Genomic DNA, 15115 nt, shown 5'->3' with positions numbered 1-15115 from the left:
GTTAGCTCGTAAGAAACCCCACATAATGCTGGCAACCAGACAAATATGTAGGAATCAACAGAGCATAGAATTTACAACTGGGAGTAATTTCTCACTACATGTTGGCCCTTGAGCAGAATAATACACCACATTTTCTGATATTGCTATGGTCTGGAAAGCCTGATAACAAGAATTAAAGTGTTCTTGTCAGTGGTCCTGATGAGAAACAAACATAAATAGACTTTGGAAAAACAAAGTTTAACCTAGTTCTCAAAGAACTAAAAAAGCCCAGATAACAGATATTCAAGGTTAGCAATCACAAAATACACCAAGAAACAAGTTATTCCGTGTGAAAATAGAAACAGAACTGGAAGTTCATTGTATACAAGGTTTAAAATATAAAATATTTATGGGTTGTCAACAATAGACAAGTAGAGTACTTAGATTGGGTTCCTGAGCTTGAGAAAATGATTAGGACGAGCCTGTTTTATTACTGGAGTGCCCATCAAAAAGACAAAAAAATCAAAACAAACAAACAAAAACAAATACGTGTGAAGGAGGAAGAGATGGAAAATGTGGAAAGGGAAATTGTTGAACAGGGCTGTGACCTGAGGTAAAATTCCAGTCTTGGCTTAATCTGCAGAGAAAATGGTTTTCTGAAGCATAAACTGCAGTGTGAAGTCTTCTCCCTTACTCTTAAGGTGAGGGGTGAGTTTTTCATTCATTCATTTATTTATTTGCCATAGTGCAGCCTGACCCAAGATTTGAGGCTTCAATATGCTGTCAACAGCCACCACACAGATCAGGGGAAGGGGCTCTAGATGGGGCTCCAAAACATCCACTACTAATATTTGAAACACCAGGAAGTTCAAATAGTCCAGAATGTCCATGAAATTCAGTGAATTCAAATGAACTCAATCAACCTTCTTTAGTCCAACTTTGAAATCCGTTTAATTTTTTTCAAAGGGTAGATTAAGTATCTGAAAAGTGAACTAGTAAACTAGAAAAATGGATCTCAAGGAATAACAAAAAATGCTGTCAAAATTCAGAATAAAAATATTAAAGATATGAATAAGAATGTGAAAAAGACTAACATGGAGTTTCAAAAGGGAATGATGCATTGTTTTAAAAAACAATGTCTAAGAGTAAAATTGACATCTTATGATTTGATTGTTTTGAACACTTGTCTTTACTCCTGTGGAACAGTGATCTTTCTGCTTTTTACTTTCTGAACATTATAGTTAGTGGTGCGTTCACTCTGTGACCATAAAGTAAATTGAAATTGTATTATTGCAAAAATTAAAGGAAGGGAAGAGGAGGGAAGTATGGTTATTGTCTTACAATTGCATCTATAAATACATAATATACTTTTACATTAATACAATTTTTAAAAGGGAATGACAGAGAAGAAATAATATTAGAATATGTTGGAATTTTCTGGAATGCTTTCAGATCTTGGAAGTACAATAAATAAAAAATAGAACAAACAAAAGCCACCTAGACACATCATAACTAAATTGCAGATCAGTAATGACAAAGAGCTCTTAAGCACAAAATTACAAGATGAGGCTGAAGGCTGAACAACAATGCACCTGAAGTACAATGACATGATAGTTTCTATTTTATAAGAATAACTGTCAATGTAGAATTTTATAATTGAAATTTCTTTTTAGGCTGATAGAATTTGCCACCGAAAGATCCTCATAATACATACATAATAATTACCATAAATTCTAAAGGTATCTCATTCATAAATGGAATTCTGAGTTGCAAAGAGAAGTAATGAGCAAAGCTTTTAGTGTATGTGTATGTGTAATGTCTGGTTGTGTGTAGTAGTGTGAAATTGGACCAAAAGTTCCATACTTAGCAAGAGCAGTGCACAAGTAGAAAAGAGGCATCTGATAAGGCATTGAACTTGCTTTAACTCCTCAGAGGAGGGAAAAAAAGGCTAATTTTTAAAAATAGCCAGTGAAATTCTTAAAGTAACAGTGAATAAATTTATAACTTTCACACAAGTTGAAAGATTGCATGCACACACACATACTCCTGTGATCCAAAAGGAGAATAAGAAAAAGAAACAAGTCACAAGAATCAAAAAGAAAATGAACATTGTGTTTTCAGATTTTTCTCTACATTAAAATAACTAGAGATTAATGTTTGCAATTAAAAAGCTAGAAAGATTTCTGAATATAAAAAAGTAAAACTGTATCAGATAGTTACATTTGTATATAGTACCAATATTAAATTTTATAAGAGATAATGTGGAATAATAATGAAATTATAAGTACTTAGGAATATGTCAAACTATAAATGTTCAGGGCTTTAATGGAGAAAATAAAGCTTTCTGAAAAACATTAAAGAAGTCATAAATAAATTGAGATAAATGTCATGTTGTTAGGTAGGCAGCCTCAACACTAAAATGAGTCAATTCTTTTAAAATCTATCTAAATTTTAATTGCAATTCAATTGAAATCCCAGCAGGGGCTTTTATGGAATGCCATAGATTTATTCTAAATTTATTTAGATGTATTCTAAATGTATAAGGCAAAATAAAGGGAGTTCAGAACAAACAAGGCAATCCTTACAAAAGAAGCTGTGAGATTTATTCCAGCAGATGTCAGACCCCATTATGTTATAGTAATTAAGGCAGTGTGCAATTGATGAATGATTAAGCAAATTAGCCAAAGGAAAAGTATGATAACCTATAAGGAAACCCATATCTATAGCTACTCTATATCCACATCTATATCTAGCTATCCACCCATCTATCTAATTATCTAATGAGCACCTTTCTAAACTTTCCCTGAGATTGCCTGGAAACAAACTCATCTATATAGCTATAGATGTATATGGAAACATGGTTTTTGAGAAACAAGGAATTACAGATCATATAAATGATACTTTTGGAAAAAATGAAATCAAATTGCTACCTTATGCATTCAAAGTTACCTTTAGGTATATTAAAACAGAAATCATGTATATGTGTGTATATATATATAATATATATATACATATATATGGTTTTTTCTAAATGCTTGTAAAACTTAGGATACTATACAGCAGTGAAACAAATGAAAAGCTACATTCAATAAATGGATAAATCCTGAAAACATATACAAAAGCAGGAGCAGAAGTATACACTATATATTTATATGAGCTTCATACACAGGCAAAAATATCCATATGTATATATTTTAAAGATTCACTTATTTATTTGAATGGCAGAGAGAAAGAGAGAGAGAGAGCAATCTTCCATTCACTGGTTTCAATGGCTGGAGTTGGGCCGATCCAAAGTCTAGAGCCATGAACCACTTCAAGGTCTCCTACGTGGGTGCAGGGGCCCAAGTATTTGGGTCATTTTGTGCTGATTTTCCAGACGCATTATTAGAGAAGTAGATTTTTGGAAGTGGAGCAACCAAAACTCAAAATGGTGTTGATATGGATGCTAGCACCGCAGGTGACAGCTTATCCCACTACACCACAGCGCTGGCCCCCAACATCAATATATATTTTTAATTTGCAGTTTTTTCATTTATTTGAAAGGAAGGCAGAAGGAGAGGGTGAGAAAGAATTTCCATTGTCTGGTTTACTCCCTGAATGTGTCTAACAGCCTGGGCTAGGAAGGAGTCCAGAACTCCATCCAGGTCTCCTACGTATGTGGCAGGGACACAAGTGCTTGAACCTGCATCTGCTGCCTCCAGGGTGAGCATTAGCAGGAAGCTGGATGTGAAGGAAATTAAAACTTGAAACCAGGCATTCCCATCTTGGATGTGTGCTTCACAGGTAGCATCTTAACAGCTGTGCAAATGCCTGCCCCAATATGTATGTATTTGGGTTACATGCATATGATGATATTGCAAAAGTTTTGTGGAAAATGGAATTAAAAGGTAAGATTATTCTGACATAGAATTTTTAAAGCCATGCAGTTTTTCCATTATGTGCATTTCCATAAAATTTTGAAGGTCCCTCATATTCATTAAATTTTTTGAAAAAGTTCCAAAATAAGTTTAATTTTTTAAAAAGATTCATTTATTTATTTGAAAGTCAGAGTTACAGAGAGAAGGAAATGCAGAGAGTGACCAAGAGAGGTCTTCCATCCGCTAGTTCACTCCCCAGTTGGCCACAAGGGCCAGATGGTGCAGATCGAAGCCAGGAGCCAGGAGCTTCCTTTGGGTCTCCCACGCGGGTACAGGGGCCCAAGTACTTGGATTATCTTTTACTGCCTTCCCCAGATGCATATCAGAGAGCTAGAACAGAAGAAAAGCAGCCAGGACTCCAAGATTCTGGCATTACAGTCAGTAGCTTAACCCATAGCACCACAATGCTGGTCTCCTAATATAAGCTTAACTTTTAATTCTATAGTTCATGAACTTTTTGAAGTGTCCTGATAGGTGTAAAACTTAAATAAGGGAATTGTTAACACAAAATTCAATTAAATGGTTATTCTGGATTTGGAGGGGAAGGTGAAAACTATAAAAAATGGAGTTATTGATGCTTTGTTTCTTTTTCAAGATTTATTTTATTTATTTGAAAGAGTTACAGAGAGGTAGAGAGAGGTCCTCCATCTGCTGGTTCATTCCCCAAATGGTCACCACAGCCAGAGCTGAGCTGATCTGAAGCCAGGAGCTTCTTCCCGGTCTCCCATGTGGGTGCAGGGGTCCAAGGACTTGGGCCATCCTCCTCTGCTTTCCCAAGTGCATTAATAGGAGTCTGGATGGGAAGTGGAGCAGTCAGGACTCAAACCAGCACCCATATGGGATGCCAGCACTGCAGGCCATGGCTTTAACTCGCTGCACCACAGTGCCTGACCTGATGCTCTGTTTCTTAACCTATATTATGAGCGGATGGTGCTGACTCTGCACTGAATTATTTGCTTATATGCATATAAATTATTTTAATATGATTTGTATGAAATATAATATATACTAACAAGTACTTTCATTAACTTCCCCTCACTCAACCATCTAATTAGTATTCCAGGGTTTTTTTCCTCATAGTGTGGTATAGTTATCTTTCACAAAATTTATAATTTGTAATTATAACTTACCTGAGTATTTATATGTTAAATATCTGTTTGTCCAACCCAGCTACACATTCTATGTGAACTGAAATCACATTATTTTGGTTAACCACCACAACATTGAAATATTCATTCTATATAAAGCCATGTGTCATTGAGTTTCAAGGTTTTGAGAACTATTCCATCTATGAAGCTGAATATGATTAAAATTCATAGAAATTTTGCTGAAGTAATCATGTATCCACCCAGTTAAATGAGTATCATATAAATGGCATAGCACAATACATAATACATAAGGAGTCAATTATCAGTAGTTACTGGTGTTGGTGTTGGAGTTTACATCTTATTATTTGATTCTTCTGTCCAAAGTAGTTTTCCAAATTAATTACATCCAAATTTGTGCAGTAAGGAGTTGTAATGGTGTTAGTCACTCCTTCTTGCTGGTTGTGTATGCAAATGTAGAAAATTTTGTTAATTCATAAATAGCGGTTGTGGCATTGTGAACTGAGAACTACAGAAGTACAGTAGGATTGAGTGAAATTTTAGTTTTCATAATGAATAAGAAAGGTTCATAGATTTTGAATGACAGAGTAGAGAGATGGAGCACTTGTTTCCTAACTCTAATTCTTAATCACAAGTATCTCAACTTTGGAGACAAAACTCCAAACTTTTCCAAGATAGGAAGTTCCCATTTTAAATAAAAAGATAAAAGATACTGTGATGAGATCAAAATAAAAGAATGCCTTGAAAAGTGTGGATTAAGGTGAAGAGTGGTTAGGGAATTCAATTTAATACATTTCAACCAATATTTCTTTAGTGAGATAAAATAATAAATATCAGAGCACAAATTTATGAAACTTGTTTTTGCTATAGGTAGCAATTTTTATCAAATCTAAGGTGATACCTATTCATTTTGAGAAGCATACTGATTTCAAAATGAATATACACAAAGATGCCAGAGGCAATTCACTCCTAAGATGCCTGCTACAGCTGGAGCAGGGTCAGACAAAAACCAGGAGTGTGGAACTTAATCTGAATCTCCAATGTGGATGGCAGTGACCCAAATAGTTGCGTCTTTCTTGCTACCCAAAGTGAAGCAGGATCAGTAGTGGAGCTGGTACTTGAACCCAGGGACTCTAATATGGGATGCACATGAATTCACTGCTGTACCAAACATTGACCCCATACCATATATTTCTGCACAGTGTATAATTACATGTAATCACTTTTATAATAATTTCAATAATTAAAAATTGAATGCTGGAAAACTAGTCATAATAGCTTTTTAGTATAATTTTCTAAGTTATTCTTGAAGACACTGCTATTTTGTTTGTGTACAGTCAAGTACAGAAGTGAGCAGAGTGACAAATTTATAAACATCATGAAAAGAATTGTAGAGAGGAACTGGAGCCACTCGAATGCCATTTGGTTCTCGTTTGTCACACTGTAGGGAAAAAGTAAAGCCATGATAATGTTAGTATTATTCATAAATTGGAAATCTCCATTCAAGACAAACTTAAAGCATCCATGCTGATTTTCCTCAAAATATATAGGTATTTTTCCTACTTTCAGTAAAAATCTGAAACTCCTTAATAAAAACAAGAATAACAAAGGATTAGTACCTAAATATTCAAAGTACTTTTTTAAAGTTTACTCAGCAGTTATAGTTTTAAGTATCCATTAGGTCATAGACATGTATATTCTTCAAAATGTGCATGGTAAAATGACATTGAAAGATGTTTACTTTGTTAAATTATTTTTGAAATCCATTCATAATTATTTAATAATTATTTTCCATGAACTTTGGAAACATTCTTCATATATTTTTTTAATAAAAGGATTTATTTATTTGAAATTCAGAGTTAAAGAAGGAAAGAGAGAGAGAGATCCTCCATCTGCTGATTCACTCCACACATATCAAGAAACAAGAGCTTCATCAGGGTCTCCCACATGGATGGCAGGGGCCTAAACACATGGGCAATCTTCCACTGCTTCTCCCATTCCATTAGCAGGGAGCTGGATTGGAAGTGGAAGCATCAACTGGTGCTGAAAGGGGATGCCAATGTTCCAGGTGGTGGCTGTACCTGCTAAGCCACGATGTAGCTTTGCTAATATATATTTTTTATGTGGAAATTGTAGAGGGGCTGGAACTCTTGGAAAAATGTATGTGAATGAGAATTTCATTGAGATTTGGAGAGTTTTAGAAAATTATCCTTAAATTTCATCATCTAATTCTTTATCTTCTAGCTAAGGAGTTGGGTATGTCTCTGGGAATGTTGGTAGTTTTCAAAGCAAGCCTAGAATATGTGTCCAGTAGTGAGGATAAATCACTACTTTTAACTTAAGAGATATCTGCTATTAGCTGAAAAATATGGTAATGGTTTATATGTTTAATTTAAAAACATTTATGATTCAATTTGAAAGCAGACAGGGATCTTCTATCCAGTGGTGTACTCCCCAAATGCCTTCAATATCCAGGGATAGGCTAGCCTGAATCTAGGAGCCCAGAACTCAGTCTGGGTCCCCCACTTGAGTGGCAGGGATCCAGGTAGTTTAGCCATTATCTGTGGTCTATTGGAAAATTCTAATATGGAAATTCCATCAGGCACTCCAACAGGTTGTGAGTATTCCAAGTGGCAAAGTAACTGTGGCAACAAACACCCATTCCTAACATTTATTTATTTATTTAAGAGGAGGGCAGACCGAGAAGACACTTCTCTATGCTGGTTCACTACCTAAATGCCAACAACAACTCTGAGGTGGACAACAATACTGGGAGACTGAAATTCAGTCCAGATCTCCCACATCAGTGGTAGAGAACTAACTCCCAAGAGGGCTGAGTAGAGGTGTCCTGCACCACCTCTGTCAGTGAGAAGAAACTGGATAACAAGGAGACGGACTGGAGGAGAACTTCAGGAAAGGAGGGACAGCAACTCTAACTGGCACAGAGACTCAGAATCCAATACGCGGGGAGAAACCAAGTGCACTGCAACTTTCCCATGGCCCCCTGGCTGGAGGGACACCACATTGCCAGGAAAAGGAAAACAGAAAAGCACATTGACCTCTATTAGCACTATAGGCCAGCAGCTTGAACTACAGGAGACTTCCACAGTCCTCACAGGCTTTAAAAATCTGGAAAGCTGACGAGGGTCTCTTTCACTCACATACAACTCAAAAAACAAAAATTACTTTGTCTCTGTCAAGCTCCAGAATCTATGTAAGTGCATCACAGCCACTGCTAGACTCCATTCTGTCTTAGGGGTCAGTAGATAGCTCCTGTTGCCATGGGAAGCCCCTGAAAATACCACATCTCACAGGATGCAAAGGGGTCTATCAGCCCTTTCACTGTGCAAAAGCCCTAGAAATATGCTTGCCAGCTCTATAGTATCTGGATAAGTTACCTTCCTTGTCTTAAGTCCTAGCACACAAGGAAGCTGGTACATAAGCACTTGTGGTACCTGAGGAAACCCCTTCCATATCTTGTACACAGCTCATCAAGAGCCCTGGATCATAAGTCCCAGTGTCACCTTTGTTTGCCCTGTAGGACCTGGGGATGGTTCTTCCTGCATCTTGTATCTACAAGGCTATATCTGTTGGTTCTAAGACCCAGCCTTACCCATACTCACTGCATGGGACCTAGGAAAAGTCTCCACTGCATCATACAACTCTAGGAGTATGATTGCCATGGCTACAAACACCAATGTCACCCATTCTCACCCACAAGGACCTTAGAAGGGTCCCATCCACATCCTATAATTTCAGGACCATGAGTAATGGTGGCACATAAACTGATATCACCCATGCTTGCCTGACAGGTCCTGGGAACAGTACCTTCTGTATCCTATAGCATCAGGGACATGGCTACTGCCATCACAAACTCTAGTGTGAGTGGACATAATCATGTACAGCCTGAGAACATCCATCTTTGGAGGCTGCTGTCCACTGCAAAGTCATCTCACTACTTCTATGAACTGCTGCAGTGTTGACAGTTGTGGCACTCATAGACACTACTAGCCTTGACTACAGCTAAAGAAGTCAAACAGATACTACACAACTGACATTTCACCAAGCAAAACGTCTATGCTGTAGAAAGCTATTCTTTAAAGAAGAAACAACTTTTACAACAGATATGTAAACATCAATGGAGGGACATTAGAAATTTGAAAAAGCAAGGAAGTATGACACCTCCAAAGCAACTCAATACTACTCCAGAAACCAATTCTGATCTGAAAAATTATGAAATCCCTACAAAAGAATTAAAAGTAATCACCCTAATGAAACTCCAAGATGTAAGAGAATAAAAGTACAATTAAAATGAGAAAAATAATACATGATATGAATGAAAATCAATCTGAAATCTTGGAGCTGAACAGTTCAATGAAATAAAAAATACCATTGTGAGCTTCAACAACAGGATAGACCAAGCAGAAGAATTTCTGAATCTGAGGACAAGTCCTTTCAAATAACTCAGTCAGATAAAATTTTTAAAATAGGATTAAAGAATGAAGAAAGCATATGAGACATATGGGGCTCTGTTGTGCAAGCCAACTGAAGGAAAAGAGGAGGAAAAATCATTGAAATGCTGTTTAATGAAATAACTGAAAAAATCTGCAGCATTGCAGCATTGAAGGAGAGATGGATATCCAGATCAAGGAATGTCAAAGGACCCTGAACAGACTCAACTAACAGATATCTTCTCCAACGTACATCATACCAAACAAGTCACACAAAAGGAGAGTCCAAAACAGGGAAAACTGTGAGGTGTCACATAAAGGACAACCCATTAGACTAACAGATTTTTCAGCAAAAAGCTTGTAGGCCTGAATAAAATGGCATAATATATGTAAGGTCTAGAAATAAAAACAACTGCCAACTAAGAATACTATAGCCATCAAAGCTATCCTTTAGAAATGAATGAGAAATGAAGTTTTCCCAGAGAAATAAAAACAGAGGGAATTCATCATCACTACCAGATCAGTCCCACCAGAAATGATTTTTTAGTGTTTTCCTCTTTGTATTTTTTTAAAGGAATAACAAGATTGAGTGAGTGAGAGAGAGAGGCAGAGCAAGCAAGCTTCCATACACTAGTTCACTCTGCAAATGGCTGCAACACTGGGGACTGGGCCAAGCCAAAGCCAGGAACTAGAACTCCATCTGGGTCTACCTCATGTGTAGCTCAGGCCCAGATCTTTGACTCATCACCAGCTGCCTCTCAGAGTGTGCAGTAGCAGGAAGGTGGATCATAGTGTTTTCCCTCATATATGGAAGCTAAAACAGTCTATCTTAACGTTGAATAGTAGTACTAGAAACTGGGAGGTAGGAGGGGACAGAGGAAGTTTAGAACAAATACCAAACCACTCTTAGCTATAAATAATAAGTTTTTAGTGGTTACATAGCACTGGGGTGACTTTATTTCACAATAACCTATCATATATTTCGCAGACAAATAGAAGAGAGGAGGGACAAGGCTCCAATCATAAAGTCATGACAAAAAGAGAAAACATGAATTACCCTGACTTAATAAGCACAAATGCATCAAAATATCACACTGTATTCAATAAGTATGTACAATTATTAATAATAAAAAGCTCAAATATTTTGAGAAAACCGTTTCTTGCAATGCTACCAATTCTGAAGTATATCTTCAGATACTAACTTTTTTGACAAAAGTGACAAGAGTGAAAATAAATTATTTCTAGCAAACAACTAACACTGATTTCTTCCACCCCCACACTAAATTGTTATTACATATAGTAGTCTTCAGTAATTAAAGCTAGTGAAATCATGTCCTAATTGACTTTGATAGTTTTCTACCCAAAACAATTATAAAAAGAATAAGTTATATAAAATATTGCTTATAGCTGAAATTTGTGGTTTCTTCTGTTTTATCAGAAGTAACAATTATCTATGCCTTTCAGATAATACAGTGCTGAATGGTTAGCTGTCACTTAGTTTGTCATAAATGATTGATTAATATGAAATGACATGCAAAAATGAATAAACCAAGGAATCCAACTTTTGTTCAAATAATGCAGTTTACAGAGAATATCTGGAAGCCAAGAAAGAGATATACTTACAACTACTCCTCTTTTCTCTAGTTCTTGGAAAACATTTTTCTTTGGAACAGTAAATGTTAGTGTTAACTGGCAGCCACGGTCCTCTATTCGGGATGGAGTAATTATGTTCACAATTGATTCCTTGGTTTCTGCTTTGTCTTTGTGGTAGTACTGCTTGATCATATACTCCAGATAACCAGTAAGCAAAATGGATTTTCTCCTTAATGCTTTCATAGTGGCTTTCCTAAAGATCTGCAAGAGATTCAAATTGACAGTCACTGATTTACAAAGAAGCAAAAATTAAGTGTAAATCACATCCAAAAAAGGAAATACTAATTTTTGATCTTTCCAATAAACATTACATTTTAGTTACTTTTTTTATAAAAACATGTTCTCTTTGAAATGCCTTGCCATTAAAAATTGAAGATGAAATTTCCATGACAGAAAAGTTGTATACATATCATTTAAACAGTGATTGCAAAAGAAGAAAAGAGTATCACTTTCTTTCAGTCATTTGAAATTAGCTTAATCACCAAAATATATCTGAATAAATGTATTTAAATTTCATAAAACTTAAAATTTTCTCCTAAAACAATTTTTAAAAATAATAATCAAGAAGATTTTTTTCTATTCTGAAAGAAATTTTGTTTGGCCCACAAAATGCACAATATGAGCTAAACACATGGACATATGTGGAATGTACTATTTGCTCATACTATTGATAATTGCCTTACTGATTTCTAAATCTCCCCTAGTATAACAGTAAACACAGAGGTAAGTAAAAATAAAAGTAAGTTTTCTTAGCAAATATCTGAAAATGTTTTTATCATAATTGAAGCATTTGGGTTACATTTCTCTTTTTCTCTCTCTCTCTCTCACACATGCACACACATTTCTATCTTTTATTCCCCTGCTAAACTCCAGTACTAATATGAAATTATTGCCACTTGCTGCCTAGTCTAGTATTAACAGAATGACAAGGACATACAATAACTGGTGCTGGAACATTAGGGATCAGAAGAGACATGATTTTCTGGCTTATCTCTTAAGGTCAAATAGAGTTTAAAAATATATCCTACACATCAGAGTCAAATGAACTGCAAAAACACAGCATGATACACGGGAGTGTCGTTCAATGCCCCTTTTCTGTATCATGAATAAAGTTATCAAGAGTAAAAATAGGGTCACTTGGTGGTGTCTAGACTTCATCAAATATGAAGATAGATATTTTTGTAGGTGACATCTGTGGCAGGCATTCTAACAAGACTCAAGCATTCATACATGGAGGCATGGATTTGGGTGGAAGAGAGGAGGGAAGAGGTATTGAAGGTAATGGCCTCCAAATAACAGAGGAGAAACACAGAGGATAGGTCGGCAGCTGTCTCTTTTTAGTGCCACCAGCAGACTACATTTGAAGCCTGCAGTGGAATGAGCTGCAAGTTGAAGCTTTCATCATTGTTTTCTGATGGCACGTGGCATCTCAGTGTCGACAATACCACTCCAGGTCTCGGGTGACCAGTGTTGCGTGGATTTTGGTAGGAGGCATCTCTTTGGTGCCTTATATAAAACCAAAGTGAGTGGACTACACATAATGAGGACTCAAGGAAACACAGCCAAGTTTTAGATCAAGGGCATTAAGGGCAAAGAATCAACAATTTGGCAGAGGGCAGGAGCAAGGACAGGCAAGGTACAACCTACATGTGGTTAGGCTCTGAGGTGTGCAAGAGTCTCTCTAGAGATCAAAAATATTTGAGGAAACTCTAATAAAGCTACAGAATTTTCTAGCTGTGCTGTGAATGTCATTGTATGCAGGTAGGGGCAATGTTCAAAGTATTACTTTTAATGATAGTTCATTTGTATTAATAAGGTAATAAGACTTTGGGGGAATATTAAGTTGACGGTGTTTTAAAGGGGACTATGGGATTTTATTCTTAGAAAAGTCCCTTGATAGCTAGAAACCAATCTTTAATAACAAATGGCCTCAAGTTTAATATACTGTGGAATGTTGTTACTCTTTAATAATAAAATAAGTTTAAAAAACTAGTTTCCACATTACAGCTCATAAGAAGGGCAATTGCATTCCCTGTCACTTTTAAATATTTCTCACAGATTATAAAAATTTATAATGAGACCTCATGTAAACATATTTAGAGGGGCTAATAAGAAATAGAATAAATAGCCTCTTTTTTTTTTGCTTCTCTTTATTTCTATGCTTCTGTTATACATAAAAATATTTTTTAAATTAGCAAAAAGTAGAAAATGTAGTTTGATAAGTATTTAACTTATAACAGAATTTTTGGCAGGCTTTCAACCAGTTGGGCTATCTTTTCTAAGTATAGTTTGCTACTTTCCACATTTTCCTTTTAAATTCTTCGAATTGGCTCCTGAATAACTTTGTTATGAAACACATAGTGTGTTTCTTTTGAGTCTTTGGGCTTGCCATATATTTTAATTGAATGGTCTAACTTTATATTTTAAAGTGACTTATTTCGTTACGAATTCATATACTGAAAAGATCTAAAAATGATCTGTTTATTATTTTACACAAATATGAACCTGCAAAATACATGAACATGTCACACAAGTAATGGGAAGATTGGGGGAACTTATGAGGTTATGTGATCAAAACATCCTCATTTTAAAACTGAGGCACAGTTGCTGCTTGTGTAAGGTCACACTTCATGTCCAAGGAAGGATCCCAAGCCTGGATGTCAGCCTGGCTCCCAGCCCAATGCTGCTTTCCGTGATCCATATGATTTTTAAGTTACTGTGTAATTGTTAATGTCCAAAAATATTTAAAAAAAAGATAATTTGAACCTGATTGTAAGGTACTGTTTTAAAAGTCTCAATCTATTATATGCATCCATGATTGTAGTCATATTAATATCTTTCAAAATATCACTGTGCTGAAAATCTGAGGTCATACTCATGTACAACTGATTCCCAAGTGTAGGCTCTCTCCCCAAGTTGAATATTTTCAAAAGAGGCAGCTGGATTCATGCATTTATTTCTTTTACTCAGGTTTCAACCATCTATTTCCAGCCATACAGTAATAGTTGGAAACATACAAGCTAAATACTAACGTGGTAAATTTGCCTTAGGCTTACTCACCTGACAAATTCTAAAGTGTCTAAGAAAGTTGGAAATTTTACAAGAATGGGAAACAAAGATACTGCTTTGAAATTAGAAAAAAAGATTTAATTTATAATCAGAAGGAGAAATTTTAAACATTTCCACCAACATCAGACTTGATTAACAGAACACAAACTTGTTCTGTCCACAGCCTCAGCAGTAAATGACAGGTGGTGCTATAGTAGTATTTATGTGATAAGGAGCTCCAGAGGTATAGATTCTTCATTTGGGAGCTTTTAGATTCATTTTGTTAGATTTAAGTTTAGCTATCGAAAGGGAAAAAATAAGTCTTTGCTCAGATTTTGAGATTAAAACCTTATAGAAGTGACTCTAAGGCAGTAGTGTAGGCTAATACTGGCAAGAAAAATAAGGATCTTCCTTTGTTCCTAAGCAGAGGAGGTCAATAGTGCTAGGCCACTGCAGCAAGCATAAAGGAATGAGTGTTCCCAAAGATAAGGAAAATAAGAGGAAATAGCTGTAGGTAGCAGTTCTTCCTGAGATATGTCCTGGTGCCTTTTATGTTCTAATGCATCTTTGCCCTGGTATTATCTTGCAAAGTAAGCCAAAACTTTCTCTTGGTTTATGACGTTCAAACAGACTGTTTCTATGAGTGGATGTTATAAAAGCAACTCAAATAGCATTTTCAAATTTGCTAAGGAATGTTTAAAAAAATAAAAATAAAAACTTCCAGAAAATGTCTTACTGGGTGTCAAAAATCTGTCAAAAAGTAAAAACAGCACACGCTCCATCTAGTGGTCAACCTGAGTAAGTGATCTTTAAATTGGGATGAAATGTAATGAGGTGATTACCACCAAACAGCAAAGAAGATGCACAGAAATAGAGGAACTTGACACTGCCATCCAGTGGACAGAATGAGAAACTGCTTTATATGTTCACAAAATTATGAAATCCTAGAATTTAGATTTTG

At 35.8% G+C, this 15115-nt stretch overlaps 1 protein-coding gene across 1 annotated transcript in view; it reads right to left on the bottom strand.

Moving 5' to 3' along the window:
* Positions 1–5598: 5598 nt before the first annotated feature.
* KYNU (kynureninase) overlaps positions 5599–15115 on the bottom strand; it is a 172915-nt gene continuing 163398 nt past the window's right edge. Inside the window, exons 13-14 of the mRNA XM_062186263.1 lie at positions 11077–11307; positions 5599–6443 (exon numbers count right to left, since the gene is read on the bottom strand). Of these exons, the coding sequence (XP_062042247.1) occupies positions 6321–6443; positions 11077–11307 (354 nt within the window). The 3' untranslated portion in view covers positions 5599–6320. The remainder of the gene's footprint in view (positions 6444–11076; positions 11308–15115) is intronic.

Source organism: Lepus europaeus, chromosome 1 (genome assembly GCF_033115175.1).
Source record: "Lepus europaeus isolate LE1 chromosome 1, mLepTim1.pri, whole genome shotgun sequence".
Classification (NCBI taxonomy): Eukaryota; Metazoa; Chordata; class Mammalia; order Lagomorpha; family Leporidae; genus Lepus; species Lepus europaeus.
This window is presented reverse-complemented; position numbering and strand designations above follow the sequence as displayed.